The 23678-nt window shown below is 34.2% G+C and overlaps 2 protein-coding genes across 2 annotated transcripts; one reads left to right on the top strand and one right to left on the bottom strand.

Annotated features, from left to right (window-relative positions):
• The first annotated feature begins 740 nt into the window (after positions 1 to 740).
• SULT1C4 (sulfotransferase family 1C member 4) lies at positions 741 to 22891 on the top strand. The gene is made up of 7 exons (XM_051984287.1): positions 741 to 1027; positions 9719 to 9844; positions 16419 to 16516; positions 17287 to 17413; positions 17600 to 17694; positions 20539 to 20719; positions 21609 to 22891. Exons 1-7 carry the CDS (start codon positions 859 to 861, stop codon positions 21719 to 21721), a joined length of 909 nt encoding a protein of 302 aa, XP_051840247.1. The 5' UTR covers positions 741 to 858; the 3' UTR covers positions 21722 to 22891.
• LOC127553517 (monocarboxylate transporter 7-like) lies at positions 4249 to 6178 on the bottom strand. Its single transcript, XM_051984286.1, is given in 3 exon segments — positions 4249 to 5150; positions 5153 to 5650; positions 5653 to 6178. Coding segments are annotated over 3 exon segments (1548 nt in total). The 5' UTR covers positions 6173 to 6178; the 3' UTR covers positions 4249 to 4620.
• Positions 22892 to 23678: the final 787 nt, after the last annotated feature.

Here is a 23678-nt window from a genome sequence, read left to right as displayed (position 1 = left end):
TTCCCCGTGGGTGCAGTGTCTCTGCTGGGCAAATAGTTCCACAGGGTTCCTTAACTATTTTACTGCACTATATGTCTCCATATCAATGGTGGGCGAGAAAGAAAGAAAGAAAAATCCTCTTCTTTCCCTCCTCCTAGTAGGTAAGGAATAATTCCCTTTTGAGAGCTGGATTCTTTATAGTTAATTCTCTTCTCAACTTCCAGAGCTCATATTTATTTCTCAGAGCTGTTCTCATGCGTCATTTAACTGATTCCCTTCTCCTCCCATCCAGAATATGTGCCTTTCTTTTCAAAGGGAGACTGGAAATCAAGCCAGAAATCTCTTTATTTTGTACTTTTTTAAAAACCAGGGTCCTTTCTAAAGTTTTTGCTCATAACTTCATCACTGCTTCAAAATTTATGAAAAAGTTTTTCTCTCTGCCAGGAGCTTTCCTTTTCTCAGCAAGCCAGTAATTCCGAAAGTAATTTCCTGTTGTTGTTTTTTTTTTTACTTTTAGAGCCAAAAGGGATTAGCTGACAGAATCATTTAATTCAACCCCTCCTCTGTCTTAAGAAACCATTCAAAACACCAGTGAGTTTATAAACTCAAATAATTTGCAAGAACTTTATTAGTAATCTAGGCATCAAAAATAGGGTTAAAAAACAAAACAGATCAAGTGAACATCCCAGATGATTCAGGAGTCATGTGCTGATTGGGTAAAACATAAGCTGATTGGGTAAAAGTTCTTTTTTAGTCTTTCTTCCTTCCTATTCTGGACTAAAAGATAAATTCAAAAGGTGACTTAACTCCAGCTGTGATTCTTTTGCAGATAAATTGGTATTCTCTGTGTAACAAACAGCATTTTGAATCCTGACCCCAATGACCTTAAAAGAAATGAAGTCATTGAACCTAAAAAGAAATGAACGAATCGATGTTGACTACATAAAGGGAATTCTTCAACCTACACCTACTTGTGCTATCTGGGATAAAATCTGGAACTTTCAAGCCAAGTCAGATGATCTACTTATTTCTACCTATCCCAAAGCAGGTATGGAGGAGAAAGGCTGGGGGGAACTTGGAGGGAGGGGCTTTGCATAGTGTGGATCCTTAATAAACATTTCTTTAATTGAATGATAGAAATAGAATGCTTGAATAGATAAAAATTTGCACTGGATTTGTGAGGAAGGGAATTTATGGGCATGATTAAAATGAATATATTTCTAGGGAAAATGAGAGATTAACAAGAGATGTTGCATAAACATGGACTACAGTTTCAAAGATTTGATCCATTTCTCAGACTGAAGTGGAATAGAGATGTCATTAAAATAGATTAAAGAATATTTGTATGAGAGAGCTGACAAAAAGATAGAGACAGTTTGCTCAAGTATGTGCTCCAAGGATCATGACATGTTTTATTTTTCAAATTTGTTAGTTTTCAAATTTGCAAAGATCTCTGTAGAAGAGAGCTCTAACAAAATATATAAATGAGGTTTTTTCTTTATCAGTATGTGTATATATATATATACACACAATGTGTGTATATATACACATGAACTATCCTTTCAAAATATCAGGAAAAATCAATAAGAATTGTGGACTGAAAGGATCCTGATTTCTTTCCTTTTATCCTATTTCACAAAAGAAACAAATGACTTTATGCTGTCTTTATGATTCTCTTTTGGAGAGAGAGGGGTGCAAGAGAGAGAGACAGAGACAGAGACAGAGACAGAGAGGAAAGAGAGGAAAGAGAAAAGAGAGGGAGAGGGGAGAGAAAGAAGAAAGAAAAGGAAGGAGAGAGAATAAACGTCAATCTTTGTCATTGTAATAAATGTTTGCTCTAATTAATTTCTTACTTTTATCAACTAATATAAAGTTTATGACTTTTTCCCTAATACCATTTGACCATTCAAAATTTCTAATGATTCAGATGATTTGGGACTGCCTTAAACTTTATGAAAAACACTAAAGTGTGTAAAATTTGCAAGTAGAGTTAAAGAATAAAATTTTTCTAATAATAATAATAAATAATTTATATAGCTTTTTAAAATTTACAAAACTCTTTATACACCTCTCAATTGATCCTCCTAACAATCTGGTGATATAGGTGTCATTATTATCCCCATTTTACAAATGAGGAAAAGAGGTAACTCAGCACAGCCAACAAGTATCTGGGACAAGTTTCAAACATGGGTCTTCCTGACTCCAAGTCCTACATTTTATATCTGCTTAATTACCTAAAGTTTTTTTTTAATTACACTCAAAAAATTTCACTATACTAAATATAATTTTTGAAATTCAAAAAAGCAAAGAATTTCAGAGTTGGAAGAGGTTTGAGAGGCTATCCAATCTAATTCATCTATAAATAAAACTTTCTCAATGCAATAATCAATCATGAAATATTTATTAAGTACATATACATAGTACCCTAGCACATGATGTGGGTTCTGAGGATATGAAATTAAAGTGATCTTTGAATATGGGAGCTTGCATTATATATGAAAAGAAAACAAAAGTATATAAAGTAAATAAAAGGTAACAGGGGAAGCAAGTTGAGGCACATCCACAAAGGCTTCATATAGGTTGTGACAGTTAAGCCAAAAGTTTGAAGGAAATCAGCGTTCTTAAAAGGCAGAAGAGAAGGAACAAAATTCTAAATACACAAGATAGCTAATGCAACAGAGAAAACAAATGGAGTATAATGTGAGAGAAACAATTAAAAAGTCTGTTTGGCTAGATCATAAAGTTTTGGAAGGGGAATAATGTTGGAATCTTTACAAACTGCTAACTCATTAGAGTTGATAGATTGTTGATCTGATCTTACAAGAAGATGTTTTGGGCCAGAACCTGAAATAAGGTACTAAGTAGAGCTAATTAGTACAATGCTTGTGTTCACACCTTTACTCAGCAGAGTTCACAAGTATGCCAGATTCACAAAGTAAACTTTGTAACTTTGTGAATTTACACCTCCTTTAAAGCTCTGAGGGCCAGAGAGCACTATGGGAGAAAACCCTCTACTCCCTCCCCACTCCCACAAAATTTTACAGATTGTCCAGTATATCTATTGCTGATAAAATGCTGTACAAAACAGAGCAAGTGATGAGGAATGCCACTTTATATGCAGATGTGTGTGTGTGTGTGTGTGTGTGTGTGTGTGTGTGTGTGTGTGCGTGCCTATAACCAAGTTAGGCTTGTCTTGTTTGTTCCCCTGAGTTGTCTTAAAGTAACAGTAGGGATAAATAAAAGATGGGGTCAGCAAGCAAGGGCCACCACTGATCAAATGAGATTCTATATAAATCAAAGCAAAGAGCATAGCCTACCCTGTTCCCTTCACACTTCCCTTCATAAGTAACTTTGAAATAGGAATACTGTACATGTAGTGTAAGCTGGAAAAACAACAACAGACAACAACCCAGTCTTAAGATGTAAACAGTATCTTGCAACTCAATGATAGTCCTAAGTGTATTAATATTTCAAAAATTCAGTAATTTTTTTTAAAAATCAGAAATGCCTTAAATATTTAGTATAATATAATTCTGATTAAAGAAAATCCTCAAGTATTTTTAGGAGATGAATGATAAAAAACAAAACAAAACAAAACAAAAAACCTAAACTAAAAAACTAAACCACATCCAGTAAGGTGGTTTGCTGTTCTTGCTCAAGTGGGGTTTTATCTATTTTAAAATAGCACAGTTTGTGTAAAATCATTCCAAAGCAAAATTGAGAAATCATTATAGCCTGGGTTTTCAAGACAGTAATTTTACAAAATAGAAGTTTTTTGAGGCATTGAAAGGATAGCTGAAAGGAGGTAAAAATGCAATTTTACTAGTTTTCATATTTAATTTCTCATAATAACTATCAGCTTTTAACCATCCTAGAATAATTTAAAAATAAATATTAGTTTAAATTTAAGATACTATAATCACAGATATAGGAATAACTCAAAACAATAGGAAATCTATTTGGGAATGCTATTCTGGAAAAGTATTTTGTATTAAAATACTTATGGTAAAAACTGGCCATAAAAATAAGTGGTAATCTTCACATTTATCCAATTCAAGTTGTTATTGTTAGTTATTTCACAATCCCTTAGTTTATTGATAAACTATTTGGTCTAAAATCCTACATTAAATTAATCTATTTAGAAAAATAAGAGCCCATGGTTTGCCAAATGAAAACACCAAAGTCATTATTAAAGTTTTTTTAAATTCATATTTGCCTATGTATTCATTTTTCTAAAAAGATAAAAGGAGTTTTAGTGATGCTTAAGAATTTTTGCATGGTCTACTCATTGTCACATGGGCTACGTTTATTTCATAAGATTCCAGTTTACCGGCATGGGAACTAGAGCTGTGGAAACATGTGGCCGATGCTTAGCACCTCTTTAAAAACAGGAATATGAAAGTCTAACACATCCTCATATAGCTAATAACTTACAATGGAATGGAATGGAAGCCTTTTTGTTTGTTTTTTTAGCTAACTTAAAAATAAACTGAAAAAGAAACCTTTTCAAAAAGATGTAGATAGTCCTGTTCACATATACATTCCTGTTAAGATGTATTTCTGAAAGTGGGGAAGAAAAGGTGGTCAGTCACCTTTTCCTCAATATCCTATCAACCCAGTTTTTGATATTTGAAGAACTTATCATACTACATTATTTTTCTTATTTCCTTTGTTTTCATGTTTCCCAAGGTCCATTTCAAGAAAGTCTTCAGGTGTATCTTGTAAAGACTTTGAGGTCTGACTGTTAGACTTCACTTCATCTTGAGGATGTTGACATAATCCAACTTTGCATGGTCTCACAAATGCTAGAAAAATAGCTGCTAGTAGCATGCCAGCTATGCAGGAGTAGAAAGCTGAAGCATAATTCTTGGTGGTATCCACTAGAATACCTGAAAGGGGTGGTCCAGAAAGTCCTGATATACTCTGAGCGCAGACATAGACTCCAGCTGCAGAAGCCATCTTCTCAATTCCCACTACATCATCTTCAGCTAGTAGAGGAATATGAGTGCCTGCTACTGTTCCAAGCATGAACCCAAAAAATGCACTACATATTATAAGACCCCAAAATGCAGAAGCAAAAGGAAAGGCACATAAAGATATAGTCAACAAAATAACACAGATAAGCTCAATATAGATCTTATGAATGGGCTTTCTATCAAGGACAAAACCATTCTTCCAAAAATTTCTGCCACTGCCATTGCAGATAATGTAAAAGCTGAACGATCCTGGTCAATACCCAGACTGATGCTCAGAGGAATGATATACAAAGAGGGAGCAAAGAATCCAAGTGTAGCAAATACACCAAAAAGTGTATAACAAATGAAACTCTTTTCTTTCAAAATGGAAAAGTCCAATAATGAAGCCTTTTCACTTGAATTTGTATCACTGGACTTTACCAAGATTTCTATGTCAGTCTTTGGCTCAGGTTCTGCACTGGCATGAGTAGGCACATTTTTAGGTGAAGTAGTTAATTCTGCTCCTGAGTCAATGGAGTCTATTGAGGTGTGTGTTTTCTCATTTTCAAGCATATATTGTACTTCTTTCTGATTTTCAACTGAAGGTTCTTTTGGTGTTCCAGGTAGTCTGATTATAATAGGTCGAAGCAAGGATCCACAGATGATAATATTTAACTGTAGCACACCAATGAAAAAGAGACTGTATCTCCAGCCACCTTTTCTTTTAAAGCTGTGATAGCTGGTGCACTAGCAAACACTGCAAAACATTCTCCTGTGGAAGCAACTGCAGTCACAAGGAACCGCCTTTTTTCAAAGTATAGTGACACAATGGTGATAGTAGGGAGAAAGCTAAGGCGGAATCCCAAACCAGATATTATTCCAATAGTTATGTACATATGAACAACATTTTGTGCAAAGGATGCCACCATCATGCCCACACTGACAAGCAGTCCTCCTGCCATCACCACTGGACGATGGCCAAAACAATTAGTCAATATCGTGGACAGAGGAGCTGTAAATGTTAGCACAAATACGCATATAGATATTATCCATGAGATTCTGCCGTTGGTTTTCTTAAAACTGTTCATTATGTCATTAAAGAAGATACCAAATGATTTGGTGACACCATATGTAAGTGCTTCTACCAAGAAAAATGAAAAAGCCACTACCCAGCCCCATCCTCCATCAGGCACTTCAGAATAAACATTTTCACTGAAACACTTTTTTCTCTGCGTCATTCTTGATCTTGGGCCCAGATAGCTAGATTCTTAGAGGCCTGTCTCTCTGCTTGGTTCCAAGAGCTCCCTCCGAATGTCTCCAAGTCCAAAGGTTTTTCCTTCAGCCTCTGCCTCTGCTTTCTTCAGCCTCCAGCTAGCACAAAGATGGAATGAATCTCTTGTCTCCTTCACTTGGGGCTCGGCTAGCTTTCTGGCGAGTCTTTCAGACCAGCTTGGTCTCAGTGGGGGAAGTGCAGGAGCCCAGCCACCACAGAGAGCCTTCTCAATCTCTTGCTCAACTCTCCACTCATAGCTTCTTCCTCTCAAAACTCTTCTTCCGCCACCAGCCAGCCAAGTGGAAAATATTCTGGAATAAATCTCTCTTCATTGGCCTTATATCTGACTCTTCTGAGAGAATGGGATTATGGGTTTTCTCCCATAGTGCTCTCTGGCCCTAAGAGCTTTAAGGGAGGTGTGAATTCACAAAGTTACAAAGTTTACTTTGTGAATCTGGCATACTTGTGAACTCCGATGAGTAAAGGTGTAAACACAAGCATTGTACTAATTAGTTCTACTTAGTACCTTGTTTCAGGTTCTGGCCCAAAACATCTTCTTGTAAGAACAGATCAACTCTAATTAGTTAGCAGTTTGTAAAGATTCCAACATCTCCCCCTTTCTTTTGTTTTAGAACATACGGTGGTCATGACCTCCCTGACTTCTCAAGGAGGTGAGAACCCTCCCTCCTTTATGGGAGATGAGTGGTTTGTGGATTCCTTGAACCAGAAGGTGGAGGTATAGCGTCGGCCATGGCTAGTGAATGACAGTAATGGGGAGCAAGTTGCTGGCTTTGTGAAGGAGTTCGCCAATATAGCCTTCCTCACTATCAAGGGAGGGGAGGGAGTAAAGGGTTTTCTTCCATAGTGCTCTCTGGCCCTAAGAGCTTTAAGGGAGGTGTGAATTCACAAAGTTACAAAGTTTACTTTGTGAATCTGGCATACTTGTGAACTCTGCTGAGTAAAGGTGTGAACACAAGCATTGTACTAATTAGCTCTACTTAGTACCTTATTTCAGGTTCTGGCCCAAAACATCTTCTTGTAAGATCAGATCAACAATCTATCAACTCTAATGAGTTAGCAGTTTGTAAAGATTCCAACAGAAAAATATACAATAAATTAGAAAAGGTAAGTTAGAGCTAGATTGCAAAAAGCTTTACATTCTAAATAAAGGAAGATGTATTTGATGCTAGCAGTAGTTGGTAAGCACCAGAGTTTATTGGACAGATAAATAACATGGTCAGACCTTTGTTTTTGAAATATTACTTTAGCAGCTGAGAGTGGAGAATATAGTGAAGACAATTGAAACTATTGCAATCATCCAGATGAAAGATTAATAGGGCCTGAATAAAGAATGTCGGCATGTCTTTGAAAAAGGATACATGGGATTGAAGGGATGGGATATAATCGACAAGACTAAACAACTGATTTACTGAGAAAATTTGGAGAGTTGGGATAGTTTCCAAAGTTGCAAACCTAGGTAAACTGGTAGTACATTGATCTCTTCCGTAGAAATAGAGAAGTTGTGAAAGGAGGTGGGTTTGGGGGAAAGATCATAAGTTTTCTTTGGAACATGTAGTATTTGAATTGCCTACAGGACATCTAGGTCAATATTTTTAATATGCAGTTGATAAAGTAGACTTGAAATTCAGAAGACTAGTACTATTATATGGAAGTCATCTGAATAGAAGTGACAACTAAACCTATGGAAGCTGATGATGTCACTAAGAAAGCATGTAGAGAGGGACCACTACCAAGTTATAAGGAACACTCACAGTTTAGGGTAAAATATGGATGAAGAGCTACCAAAGGAGACTCACTTTAGAAGAAAGTTATGAAGATGAGCCACCAAAGAGTAGTCAGATAAATAGGAGAGAAACTGAGGAAGAGGGGACCACAAAAACTCAGCAAGAATAAAGTAACCAGGAATGAATAACAAAAAAAAAAAAAAATGCTATTGAAAGATCAAGAAACTGGAACACTGAGAAAAGACTATCACATATGGCCATTAAGAGATCAGTGTTATCTTCAGAGAGAACAGTTTCAATAGACTGTTAAGGTAGAAACCTGATTGCAAGGAGTTAAGTGACAACAAAAAAAGGCAAAGTGGCAGCAATGAAACGTAAACAGCTTTTTCTTGGAGTTTGGCTTTGGATGGGAAGAGAAATATATGACCATAGCTTGAAGAGATGATAGGGTCAAGTGAGGGTCTTTTTAAGTATGAAAGAGAAACTTGATTATATTTAAAAGCAGCCAGGAATGAGCCAATAAAGAAGCAGAATAAAGAAGTTGGTATAAGGATTGACCTTGGCAAAAAGAATTGTCCCCTTTTCATCTGAATTTGAAGTAAAGGAGTAGGTAATGGAAGATATTACAAAGTTTTGAAATACTGAGTATAAATTTAGAGGGAGCTCTAACGGCCTCTGTTTTCTCAGAAAAGTATGAGATGCAGTGATAGGGGAATAGGGTAGTGAAGGAGAGTTGAGAAGTTTTAGAATAGTCAGTACATTATTATTTCAGGATTCCAGTAGCCTTGCTTCAGTGAGGGTCCATTTGAGATTACATATCAAACAAATGACCATCCAGTCTCTATTTGAAGTCCTCTACTGAGAGGGAATTCATAGTCTTCCAAACAGATGATTCTTCTTTTGAATAACTCTTAAGTGGTGAGAATGAGCCAATAGATTAGGAGAAATTATATTCAGGTTCATATTCTAAGATATACATCATAGATTTAAATGGGTTTTAGCCCTCATCTGGTCCTACATCTCATTTTACAAATGCTGAAGCTACAGCCCAAAGAGACCAAGTAATTGACTAAAATCACAGAATCTTATAAATGGAGACTTCAAAAATTACCTGATCCATATGTATCTGAATGAGAATATACTCTAAATTTCTATAAAAAGGATTCATCCAGCCCCTTTGTACTCTACTTCTTCAAGAATGAAAAATAATCATTAAAAACAGAAATTGAATACTAGATCTGCTCTTGCCAAAGATCAAGCATCAATTGACACTTTGATCACTGCAGTTTCTTTCTTCCTTCCTAATAGCACACCTCCTTTGATATTTTTCAAACATAACTTACATTTCTTCAATCTGACTGAATGATCAAAAAGATAATAAAATAGCTGAATAAAAATTCCAGCCCAGGTCGTTTGATTCCAAATCTAAATCTAAAGTCTTCTTTCTATAAGTTGCATCAAAGAAGAGAAAGCTATTTTCCTGTATGGTTGCTTTAGACTTCAACCTGAGGTCAGTGGTGAGATAAGTGTTCCATTTCTAGAGAGAAGCAAAATGATGACTCAGATCTTCATTCCTTTATAGAATGCCATTATGCAATGCTTTTTTGTCTGTGTTAATAATAATGAAGTTTTTACAAAGCAATATGAAATTTTGTTCTATATTTCTTTATAAACTTTATTAGTAACCATCTATGAATTCAAATTTTTAAAAAATATATCAAGAACCTTCTCAAACTTCTATTTTTTTTTTACTTCTATGAAATAAGGAACAACTTGGACCCAGGAGATAGTAGATATGATACAAAATGATGGCAATATAGAGAAATGTAAAAGAGCTCCTACTCATCTCCGGTTTCCTTTTATTGAATGGAGAATTCCATCAATAGACTGTGGTAAGTGACAGCATGGTTAGCCACACTTGACCATAAACAATGTCTGATATAACATTCTCTGACAAAAAATAAAGCCAGAGAAATTCTTTTTCTATTTATTTGTTTTTTTTTTTTTATTTCTGTTCATAATTTATCCTTTACTTTTCTGGCTTCACTTTTCCCTCAATTTTTTTAGCAGCTGCCTAAGACCTAAAATGACAATATTTTATCCTGTCTTTTCATAGTTTCCCAATATCAGTTCAATGACTATCAGTCAAGGCAATAGCAGGACTAGTAGTGACCAGAGGAAGACAAGGAAGAAGAGGAATTCCCTACCATACCTATCCCCCAAACATCATTTATTCCTACATCATTGCCAATAGGTTCTTCAGTTCTAGCACTAGTTTAGTAAGTCTCAACCTATTTGTTCATACATTCATATAACCCAGACTCTCTTTATTCCCTGTATAGTATGAGTTCTTGATCAGTTCACAGAATTAAAGGGTCCATGGATAGGGTTGAAGGAGTGAACTTGCATGGGGAAAAAAAAAAAAAAACTTACATCTTTATTTTCATTAACTTTTAACTGAAAGTTAACATTTCCTTCAATTATTAAAAAAAATATTATTCGGAGAAGGAGTCTTATAGGTTTCACCAGACTGGTAATGGTCAATGGCACACAAAAAAAATTAAGAATCTGTCCTCTTCCCCATAATCTCTCTCCCATCCCATTAGAGAACAAACTATGTATAATTACCTAAATCACTATTTCTCTCTGAAATTTAAATGGTTCTTACTTCAGTCCTTTTTGTATAAAGACCCTCTAGCAAAAATCCTTTTAAAAGACTCCAGAATAAAGTGTATTTGCCTCAGACTCAGGAATGAAGAAGAGAAAGTATGCTAATTTGGGGGAATCTAGGTTAAAAAGCAGTCAAGATTTGGAGAGATTTGTTCTGAGAGGGAAAAAAAAGGGCTTGATTAGGGAGTAGACATGACATAAAGAGGAAAAGAAAAAAAAGACTTTGGGAAAAATACCAGCCTAACTAAAAATTGTCCTCAGGATTAAGGATTAACAAACCCCTATTCTTGTATTTTAACTCTGCTTCCAAGCCACAGGATTCTCCATTTTTGGCTCAGGATTGAAAAAATCCTCATTCTTATTGCCACTAGGTTGATGAGAGAAAAAGCGAAGAAATCCTAATATACCAGCTCTCCCCCCACAAAAAAATTGGTTTGATGGTGTTTTGGTACATGTGTTTTAGTTACACTATGAACTTTTATGAATTAGCTTGACAATTTAAATTTCACATATAACACAAGATCTGTGGTTAAAAAAAAAAAATCATTCTTTAAAATTGTGCAAACCCTTTGATCCAGCAGTGCTCCTACTGGGTCTGTATCCTAAAGAGATCATAAAAAAGGGAAAAGGGCTCACATATTTGTAACAGCCCATTTTGTGGCAAGAGATTGGAGATTGAGTGGCTGCCCATCAATTCAAGAATGGCTGAATAAGTTATGTCATATGAATGTAATGGAATATTATTATTCTATAAGAAATGATGAGCAGAATAATATGAAGTGATGCTAAATGATGTAGACAGAACCAAGAGAACATTGTATACAGTAGAAACAAGATTATGTTATGATCAACTGTGATGGACTTGGCTTTTTTTTTAACAATGTGGTGATTTCAAGGTAATTCCAATAAATTTGTGTTAGAAAGTGTCATCCACTTCCATAGAGAGAAATATGGAGACTGGATGTGGATCAAAGCATAGTATTTTCACTTTTTTGTTGTTGTCTTTTTCTTTTTCATGTTTTTTCACATTTGACCTGATTTTTCTTGCACAGCATGACAAATATGGAAATATGTTTAGAAGAATTGCACGTGTTTAATCTTTATCAGATTGTTTGCTGTCTTGTGGGGGAGGGGAGAGGGAGAAGAGGGAAGAAAATTTGGAACACAAGGTTTTGCAAAGGTAAATAAAAGATGAAACTATCTTTGCATGTACTTGGAAAAATAAAGTACTATTTTTTAAAATTGCTTTCCTCTATTACAAGCACCACTTGTAATGCAATTGACTTGGAAAACCACAAAATCACATCTATATGATATAATTTTATTTTCTTAAGCATATCTCTATTTTATTTTAAGATGATTTGGCCAGACTAAAGAGTTTCACTGATAAGGAAACTAAGATTCAGGGATATTAAATAATTTACCCAAAGTAACAATAATAGTATGGGAACTGGCCTTCCAACCCTTGTTTTTTTGTGCCATACTATCTTCAAGATTCAGAACACAAAATATATACTTGGTTGATAATTAAGCTCTTTCCTGACCTTTGACTTTTGAAATTTAATACTCAAACCTTTCACTTTTGTAACATGGAAACAAAATTGTACTTGCTTGGGGTAGGAAGAATTGCCTTTTTTTTTTTTTTTTTAGTTTGGTTCATGAATTTCTTAAAAAATTATTTAGTATTCTATTTTTCTCCAATTATATGTAAAAATAATTTTACATTCATTTTTTAAAACTTTGAGTTCCAAATTTTTTCCCTACTCCCTACTCCCATTAAGACAAGCAATTCTATATAGATTATACATGTGTAGTCTTGCATAATAGTCATGTTATAAAAGAAAACAAAGACCAAAAAGAAAATCCCCAAGAAAAATTAAGTTTAAAAAGTACGTTTCAATCTATCTTCAGACACCATTAGTTCTTTCTCCAGGGATGGATAGCATTTTTCATTAAGTCCTTCAGAGTTGTCTTGGATCATTGTATTGCTGAAAATAGCTAAGTCATTCACAGCTGATCATCTTACAATATTACTGTTGCTTTGTAGACAGTACATTTCACTTAGCATCAGCTCACGTAAATGTTTCCAGGTTTTTTCCTGAGAGCAGAGCATCTTACTCAACATTTCTTAGAGCACAAAAGTATTTCATCATAATCACATACCACAATTTGTTCAGCCATTCCCCAATTAATGGCCATCTCTCCAATTTCCAATTCTTTGCAACTAGAAGAGTACTATATTTTTGTACATATAGGTTCTTTTCCTTTTTGTTTTTTATCTTTATTCAAATACAGACCTAGCAGTGGTATTGCTAGGTTAAAAGGTATACAGGATTTTATAGCCCTTGGGATAAAGTTGCTCTATAGAATGATTGAATGAGGTCACAACTCCCATCAATGGTGCATTAATGTCTCATTTGTCCCATATACCCTGCACCATTTATCATCTTCCTTTTCTGGCCTATTAGCCAATTTAATAGGTAGGAGGTAATCCCTCAGAATTGTTTACTTGCATTTCTACACTCAATAGTAACTTAGAGCATTGTTTTCATATGACTATAAGTGGCTTTGATTACTTCATCTGAAAACTGCTCATATCTTTTGATCATTTGTCACTTGGAGAATGATTCTTATTTTTACAAATTTGACTCAATTCTCTATATATTTGAGAAATTAAGTCTTTATCAGAGAAACTTGCAAAATTTTTTTCACTTCTGCTAAATGTATTTTTCTCCATCCTATACCCCACCCCATTTATTCTATTCTTTCAATTCATCCTGTCCCTACTCAAAAGTGTTTTGCTTCTGACTGCTCCCTCCCCAAATCTGCCCTTCCCTCATCACTCTTTTCTTCTTCCCCTTCTACTTTTCTGCAGAATAAGATAGAGTATGTATGCTATTTCCTCTTTAAGCCAATTCTGATGAGAATAAGATTCACTCACTCACCCCCCCCCATATGCCCTCCTTCTTCCCCTCCATTGCTTCTTTTATGTGAGATAATTTACCCCATTCTACCTTTTCTTCTTCCTTTCTCCCTGTACATTCCTCTCTCATCCCTTAATTTTATTTTTTAGAAATTATCCCTTCATATTCAACTCTATATTTTCCCTTGATAATTTCTTGAAAGATGATATCTAGGCTCTTTTCTGATCATAGCTTTCAAATAATCCAATAAATTTTAAATTATCTACCTGGATCTATTTTCCAAATCTATTGTTTTTCCAATGAAATATTTCACATCATTCTTTTGCTTTTGTTTTGTTTCTTGATTCCTCATAAAGTCATTAGCTTCAATTCGCTCCTAATTTTTAAGGTATTTTTTCAGTGATCTTTTATATCTCCTTTTACATTTGGCCAATTCTACTTTTTAAAGTTTTTTTGTTTTTGTTTTTGTTTTTTACTTCAGTGAATTTCTGTGCCTCTCTTTCCAACTGGCCAATTCTGCTCTTGAAGGTGTTCTCCTCATTGGCTTTTTGTACCTCCTTTACCATTTGGCTTAGTCTGTTTTTTAAGGTGTTATTTCCTTCAGTATTTTTTTGTATTTCCTTTACCAATGTTGATTCATTTCTCATGATTTCCTTAGCATCACTCAATTCTCTTCCCAATTTTTCCTCCACTTCTCTTATTTGATTTTCAAAATCTTTTTTAAGCTCTTACTTGGCCTGAAAACAATTCATATTTTTCTTGGAGGCTTTAGATGTAGGAGCTTTGATTATGTTATCTTTTTCTGAGTGCAAATTTTGATCTTATCACATAACTTTCTATGGTCAGAATTTTTTCTGTTGTTTGCTTATTTTTTCAACCTATTACTTGACATTTAACTCTTTGTTAAAGTAGAACTCATCTTTCAGGCTGGTGCAAGGTACATTGTCCCAAGGTTCACGAGGTTTGTGCAGCTGTTTTCAGAGATGAGGAGCTGTAAGCTTTCAATTTTTCCAAGGTGGTATAATCTAAGGAAAGGCATGTTTACTATTCTCCTGCCTGTGCTCTGGTCTCCTAGCAACTAGAAGCAGTCTTTTCCACCCTGGATGTGTGAGGAAGGTTCCTGCTCCACTGTAGCTATAAATGTTGGTGTGCTAGTGCTCCTCCTCACCCCAGGACTGCCACCTACGTCTGCAATCTGGATCATGGACAAAGTCTTGCCTTGGTGCTAGCAAAAAGACCCCTGTAATGTCTTTCTAATTGTTCACCCTCCTTATCATCATATGTGGGCTGAGAGCTTCAGAAGCAACTGTTGTCTCTGTTGTCATTGATTCAGTCACTCTAAAAGACTGTTCCTGGTTTGCTGGGGTGCAATTTGTACTGAGACAAAGCCTGCATTGGGCTGTGCTCTACACTTACCCTACTGCAACAGATCTTTCCTGCCAACTTTCTAAGTTGTCTTAGGCTAGAAAATGGTTTTGTTGCATCATTTTGTAGGTTCTGCTACTTTAGAATTTGTTTAGTCATTATTTAAAGCTATTTGGAAGTCTTTGGATAAATCCCTGCCTTTACTCAGCCATCTTCATAAGTATTTCTTAATGTGAACTCTGATGATGTCTTTCTGGAGAAGACAGAATGTGTTAGTTTTTAATGTAAAGCATAGTTCTTTTTAAGCTAGGGAACTGTAATGCTCATCCAAACTAATTCTCTATTATACAAACTAGTCCAGTCAGTTATTTACTATAAAGATATTTTGGTAAGCGATCAGAATTGAGCTCACCAACACAGTTCCAGCCACCAGGATACCAGACCAACTGCAAAGTCCTCTTTTTAAGAAGTTTTTTCTTCAGTGAATTTTTGTGCCTCTTTTCCTTTTTAAGGCATTCTTTTTCTCATTTCTACAGACTCACTTAAACTGCCATTATTCTTTGCTACTTTGTGAATAATACTTCTAATGAAAATTATTATGTTTTAAAACGAGTATATAGTCTAAATAAGATCATTTGTTATGCTAAAGTTTACAAAACACTTTACATGTATTATCTCATTTGATTCTAAAACAGACCTTCAGTTAGACGCTATTATTAACCCCATTTTACAGAAGAGAAAACTGAAATTAAAAAAGTGGCTTGCTCAGGATCATATAGCTAAGGAGCTAATACAGGATTCACACTCAGATATTCCTGACTCCCAATCCAGCATCATATCCAATCTAGCTGTTTTCACCTATTGTTCTTGAATAATATATGTCAATATCAAGTGTTTGCTAACTAATTCGTTTTCTGGGTTCTTTTAGCATTCTTTTTGTGACAATTACTTTACAATAGTTAAATTTGTATAGGAGTCAGCTTGCTCTTGTTAATGTATTTTCTTTTCTGCATCATTTTCTTAGCATCAATAGCTCATTTAACTAGAAAAGACTGAAAACGTGATAATTGCATACACTTATTTTTTTCCTATTTTTCTACTGTGATGCTGAATTTCTCTTCTTTTTCCTAACATGATTTTACTGACCACAATCAACTAATTTGGAAGTAACTTTCACATCAGTAACAAGCTATTTCCAATATTTTAACATATAGTCCATTTCAATTTTTGTGATGTTAGCTTTTCAAGTCCATCATTTTCTCTTTTTATAAAGAAAATATTCCTGAAAATGAGGGGACTTCTAGGTCATACACAAACGAGGTTTCAGTTCTATTGGGAGGGGATGAGGATAATGGTAGCATGGTATTATTTAGCCACAGAGATCCAGAGACAATACAATGCTCTAGTGGCTGCCCTGAATTATTCTCAAAGTTGTAGCAATGCAAGAAGAAAGATCCTAGAGTCACAATATAAGAATGATTATAAATGGACAAAAACTGTTTTGCAGGCTTGGATCAAGCTAATGCAATGCCATCACCACGCACACTGAAAACTCACCTTCCCATTCAACTATTGCCACCATCGTTCTTGGAGAAGGGCTGTAAGGTAAAATACAAACCTTGAAACCTCTTAAAAACAAGCTTCAGGCTAGTCTTCTAGAAATGAACTTCTAGTCTCAAAAGCACTAATCTACTACTAACTGAGTCCAGTAGCTCGTTTTTTATGGGAGTAGAGGATAGATGGATTTCGTTGGTAAGAGGAATTTCCAAATAGGAAACTCCTTCTATTAACACAGATGCGCACTATCTCCAACTTTTGATCTTAAGGAGTTGCTTAGATCAATGAAAGTTACAGTGACTTTCTTGGAATCACACAATCAATATGTGCTCTAGGTAGGACTTAAACTTAAGTCTTTCTGACTCTGAGGTTCATTCTCTATCAACTATACCATGCTGTCTCTAAGACCAGTAACTAATTCTGACTTTGGAATCCTTCCTATCATTCACAAAAATAGCAAGCAATTCCCAAGAAAGCAACCACTAAATGTGATCGTGGGACAGTATTAACATCATAGTTATCAAACCTAAAAAAATATCAAAAAAGATGTCTAGACACACACACACACACACACACACACACACACACACACACACACACCACACACATTACAGACACCTATCTATATATTTATATTAACACAGCACCTAATCAATAGGCACTAACTAGAAGTCAATTTGTCCAAAGTCTTCATTTCACAGATGAAGAAATTAATACCTATGGGATTAGTTGACAAATGAATCAATGATAGTTGGGATAGTAAAAAATTTTTCCATACACTTTCTCTTTTTTTCTTTTCCTTTTATCTATGACTTCAGATAATCTATGTTGCAAGAAATGCCAAGGACAACTTGGTATCATATTATCATTTCCAAAAGATGAATGCAGCACTTCCTGATCCAGGAACCTGGGAGGAATATTTTGAAGATTTCCTAGATGGAAAAGGTGACAGAATCCAACTATATTGTTGTTGCCAGCAAAATCTTGAAGACATAGAGAAATATTTGACAACTTCATGAGGAGTTCAACCTCCTTTTGTTTTTAACATCAAAGAATTAGTAGGGTGACCTACATTTTCTCCTAAGTGTAACCTTCATTCAAACAAATTTACATATTTTACCTGTCTTTCAGTGTGCTGGGGTTCCTGGCATGATCATGTGAAAGGATGGTGGGATGCAAAAGACAAATATCCCATCCTCTACCTTTTTTATGAGGACATGAAGAAGGTGAGGGCTAAATCCAATCTGCTAATCAATAGTATTTACTAAGGATAAATTTACTAAGGGTACTAGTTACATATAGCTGTAATTGTCATTTAAAATAATTTATAAGTAAACAGAAGACTATCCTAATAATAATCTACTGATTGCTGCATTTTAAATATGCATTATTAAAGCAATGATAATAAGATTTTTAATGCATAATTACATAGTTGTTGTGTATGAAGGAAATCAATTCTCTTGTCATGATTCTAAGAACCCATTATAGAAGCTCTGGATTTGCATCTTTATAAATTTTCCCCAAAGTAGTGCTTTATTTCTTTTTATCTAGTATTATAACCTATCCCTAAAGTCATGAACATACATTTTTAAGCACTTACTATGCAAAAGGCACTGTGCTAAATACTGAGGATACGAAGATAAGAAAAACTTGCCCTTTCCCAGAGTGATACTATCAGTCTCTTACTCTTTTATTATTTCCTAGTCATAAAGTCAAGTCAGCAAGCATTTATTTATTAAGTGTTTACTATGTACCAAGCATTGTGCTAAGCACCGGAATGCAAAAACAAGAAAAAATATAGTTCTTACCTTCAAAGAGCTTACTTGGAGATAGTGATGATTAAGAAAATTATGCCCAAAGAGCTATTAAACTACCTACCCTTTGACTCAGCAATACCCAATACTTGGTCTATTTTTGAAGATAATTAGGGAACAAGGAAAATAATCTATTTAATCTAAAATGTTTGCAGCAGTTTCTGTGATAGCAAGGAACTGGAAATTGAGTGTATGCCCACTAGTTGGGGAATGGCTGAACAAGTTGCAATATATGATTGTGATGGGATATTATTGTGTTATAAGAAATGATGAGCTCAATGATTTTAGAAAAACATAAAAAGATGAGCAAAATGAGTAAAATCAAGAAAATGTCACAGCAATGTTGTTTTAAGAATGACTTTGAACAAATAAGTTATTTTAACTATTATAAATGCCCAAATTAATAATAAAGAAGATATAAATAAAGACATTATATGCATCCAAAGAAAGAACTGATAAATAGAAGTATGTATAAAATAACTTTTACATACACACATAAATATACACTTATTTGTATCAAATGATAGCTAAATCTGGAAAAAATTTACATGATGATTGTGTTGTGTAGTTGAAAGGAATAGTAAGTTATACATAGTAGATTTGCAGTTTCATGTGTAATTATCTTTTTTATTCCACTATTATAGAAATTCTTGTTTTATTCCATAAATTTAAATTTAATAATGAAAAAAGTGTATAAAAGAGAACTGAAAAAAATCTAATGTACTTTCTACTATATTGCACTGTTACAGTAAATTGAAGGTTCTCTGTCATAAGTACTATGTAATATACTATAATATACTGTGAATACAGCACCAAATGTGTCAAGCTGGAGAGAATTTCCAAGAAAAAAAGGGAAAAAATATCAGAAATGGAAAAAAGTATCCTTGAGAAGAATACCTTTTTATAGCCCCAGTATAGGATTTAACATAGAAAGGGGTAAACATTTTAAAAAGTATTATTTCTTTCTCACATTCTTTTTTTAAATTTTCAGTTCAAATTCTCCTCCTATTGAGAAGGCAAGCAATATGGTTACCAATTATATATATGAAGTAATTTTAAAACATTTTTATCCCCCCCAAAAAATCAAGAAAAATGAAGTGAAAAAAAATTGCATTGCAATCTGTACTCATAGTTCATTAATTATCTCTCTGGAGGAATACAACATTTTTCAATAGGAGTCCTTTGGAATTGTCATGTATCATTGTATTGATAAGAATAGTTAAGTCTCACAATTGATCATCTTTACAATATTGCTGTTATTTTATACACTGTTCTCCTGGGTCAATTCACTTTACTTTGCATCAGTTCATGTAAATCTTTTCAGGTTTTTCTGAAACCATATCTCTGGTCACTTGTATAACACAATAATATTCCATTACAATTATATACCACAACTTGTTCATTCATTCCCTAATTGATAGACATCTACTTAATTTCCAGTTCTTAGCTACCACAAGAAAAAGAACTGTGATAATTTTTTTGTACAAATAGTTTTTTCCTTTTTTTCTCTTTTAGAGATAAAGACCTAGTAATGCTATTTCTAGATGACTTTTTTTTTTTTACAGTTGGATCAGTTCCATTTATATTTAAGAAATGAGACATTTATCAAAGAAAATTGTTATAAAATTTCCCCCAGTTTCCTTCTAATTTCTGATTTTAAAAATATTGGGTTTATTTGTGCAAAACTTTTTTTAATTTCATATAATCAAAATTATCCATTTTACTTCCTGTGGTTCTATTTCTTATCTGGTCATAAATTTTTCCCTTATCCATAAATCTGACAGGTTAATTCTTCCATGTTCCTATAATTTGCTTATGATATTACCCTTTATGTCTAAATCAAATTGTACTTACTTTGTTTTGATATGTGATATGAGCTGTTGATCTGTGCCCTGTTTCTATCAAACTGCTTTTCAATTTTCCCAGTAATTTTTGTCAAATAATGAGTTTTTGTCCCCAGAGCTTGGATCTTTGGATTTATCAAACACTAGCTTAAACAACATACTGTTGGATTCTGGTTTCTAATTTCACTTCCATTTTGGGGGTGACTTTATCTCATTCAGATTCACATTATGATTATTGTGTATTTCCAAGAGCAAACTATGGAACCAGAAAATTTTTATATTTGAAATAATTACTTCCCAATACAAGTAGTCTTATAGTCAGTTTTTGATACTATGATGAATTAATTTCAGTACTTGTGTTTTTAGCCTTGTTCTGAATACATTTTTCTTTTCTTTTTCCACTCTCATATAGCATCCAAAGCGTGAAATTAGAAAAATAATGGAATTCATGGGAAAAAACTTAGATGAAGATGTTCTAGATATAATCATGCATCATACCTCTTTTGACATAATGAAAAAGAATCCGATGGCAAACTATACAACAATTTCTGAGGAAATTATGGACCAATCTGTTTCCCCATTTATGAGAAAAGGTGTCTAGATTTTTTAAAATCATTTTCTTAAGAATATTCTCTTCTTATATTTCAGATCATTTGGAAATTTTCATTTGTTCTCAGAATCAGTTATTTAGATATGAATATAGGTATAGATATAGATCTTTCAAGAATGGAAGTACTTAACACTAAATGCTTATTTTAAAGGATGACTGATGAAATGAAAAAATCATATTTAGAAAAATAATTTGAAGACACCCACTGGCAGTTACAAAAATATCAGAACAAGCAATAATATTATCCTTCAACCTAATAATTCCATTATCTTAAAAATGTTATTTTAAAAGAAAAACAAAATGAACAAAAAAAGGACTATCAGCTGAAAATTTTTCATAACAAAATTATAGTTAAAAATATTTGGGATAGAAATATAAGGATTAATATTATTTATATACCTGGGATTTCACTGATATAGGAACTCATAAATGAAAAGACTTTATCAGTGTAGATCAGTACAATTTAGACACTAAGAGATTAAATGATTTATCTAGGTTCACATAGCAATTATGTTTCAAAGGTGGAAATTGAGCCTAAGTCTTTCTAGCTCCTAGACTAAAGGTTAGAGGTCCTTTATTTCCAATAATAATTAAAAAAAGGCATAATTAAATAAATTGCTGTACATTCATATAAGCAAGAAGGAATGAACATAGAATACTTGTGGGGATATAGAGAAGATGACTACAAAATTATTATAATACTTTATGTATTTAAATTAAGTAATTGAAATGTAAACAACCATTAAGCAATTTCAGCTGCTTGCATATATGTTAAACATTAAGCTCTTAAGAAAACTGGGTGGATGAGGGAGTTGAGGAAGTAAGAAAATACTTTAAAAGGCCACTAAATCTCTCCCTTGTCTGTGATTCAGGGGCTGTGGGAGACTGGAAGAGCCACTTCACTGTGGCCCAGAATGAGAGATTTGATGAAGACTACAAGAAAAAAATGAAGAATACCAGTCTAACTTTCTGCTCTAATCTCTAAGAAGAAATGAGGAGGAATCCAAATTTATGAAAATCTTATTTGCAAATGCTATTGAATTATCCTGTCATTTATAATAGCACCCATCTCACAACATTGTTTTAAGGATAGCTACAAAGTGCTTTGCAAACCTTAAAAGTGCTATATAAGTGCTAACCACTTTCATTATTTTCAATACATTTAGTCATCATCATTCTGTCAAATAAAGGGATTGTATTTTCTTTTCATTAATTCCCTTCTCAAGAATCTAGAAACTCTGTGATTAAAATTATCATAGACTTAATGTCACCTGTTCAAAAATGAACTCATAATCTATCTAAACTTTCTCTCTCCCCCATCCCCATAATGTTCATATTACTGTAAAGAAAAACATCACACAATCTATCAGGCTCCCAACCTAAGAGTCATGCTGGATTCCACTCTATCTTGAAACCCTAACCTTCACATCCAAGCTGTGGTCAAGGCAAATTTTACCCTTGTAACATTCCTCTTTCACTCCTCTGACATCGTCACCCCTCCAGTATAGACCTCATCACCTCACACCTGAACTAATACATTAGTCTGCTGGTAGGCATGCCTGCCACAAGTCTCTCCCCACTCCAGTCCATTCTCCATTTAGTCCCTAAAGTGATTTTCTTGAAATGCAGGATTGATCATATCACTTACACACATACACACACACATACTCACATCCTCCATAGTAAACTCCAGTGGCTTCCTATTTGGCATTCAAAGTCCTTCAAAACCTGGCTCCCTCCTACCTTTTCAGTCTTCTTACACCCTACTCTTTAATACATGTTCTTCAATCTAGTAACAATGGTCTGCCTCAAGAAACTCCAGTTCTCAAGATCTGGGCACTTTCTCTGGATATTGAGGGTGCTCTTCCTACTCCACTCAGACAAGTGACCTCCTTGGTTTCTGAGTCCCAGTTATACTCCTCCCTTCTATAGAAAGACTTCCCTAAACCTTACTAATTCTAATGCTTTACCTTTGAAAATTATTTCTTATTTATCCTGAACATAGTTTACTTTGTGTGTTTGTTTACATGTTCTCTCCCTATTAGATTATAAATTTCTTGAGAAGACAGACTGCTGTTGCCTCTTTTTGAATCTCCAGAGATTAACCCAGCACCTATTACATAATACATATTTAATAAATGTTTATTGAATTGAATTGTGTCTTTTTGTTACAAATTAATCAAACAAATTAAAATGTAGAATTAAGTTTGAAAGTGGAAAATGGAGGAATAAAGCAAAAAACTACCTCTTTCTCCCAAATTCTCCCACAAACAATTTAAAATAATGTCTCAAAGTAAATTTTAGCATGGCAGAAATAATTAATAGAATAAACATCCAATTTGGGAGGAAATTAGGAAAAACCTACCTCCTGGGATAGTGATCAGACTTGATTGAAGTACTATACCTTCAGGCAGATACCACTGAATCAACAAATAAGAGCTGCTATTTCACAGGCAACTTTAGTTCCAGGAATTTTCATCCAATGAATGATATGAGAGTGGGGAGCTAATCTGAGAAGATTGTGGAAGCTCTCCCCTGGCATTGGATGCAGAGCCCAAGTATTAAGGAATGAATATATATATGTGTGGGTTCCAGAGGTACAAGACTCTATACTAACTGTTGTCACTCACAGGAGAGCAGGGTCTCTTGTTTCCATTCTAGAGCAGAGGGACAAACTGACAAATGCACCTACAATAAGTCTAAAAGAAATAAGAGCATTTGGGGAAGCAATACTAGGGGTCCTGGTCACAGTTCAAAGGCAGTGAGGAAAACCTAATGTTGTTATAGACTAAGATGTGAATCAAAGGAGCAATGACCACTCTTTGCCTTGGATTATAGAACACTAGAAGAACCAAGAAGTTGAAAGCCCCCAGATAGAGCTCAGAAAACAACAGCACAAGAGACATTATTTTCCATATCCCAAGAGTAGAATCTGACCCCAA

This window comes from Antechinus flavipes, chromosome 3 (genome assembly GCF_016432865.1).
Source record: "Antechinus flavipes isolate AdamAnt ecotype Samford, QLD, Australia chromosome 3, AdamAnt_v2, whole genome shotgun sequence".
Lineage (NCBI taxonomy): Eukaryota > Metazoa > Chordata > Mammalia > Dasyuromorphia > Dasyuridae > Antechinus > Antechinus flavipes.
Note: the sequence above shows the minus strand (reverse complement) of the source record. Positions and strands in the feature narration are given on the sequence as shown.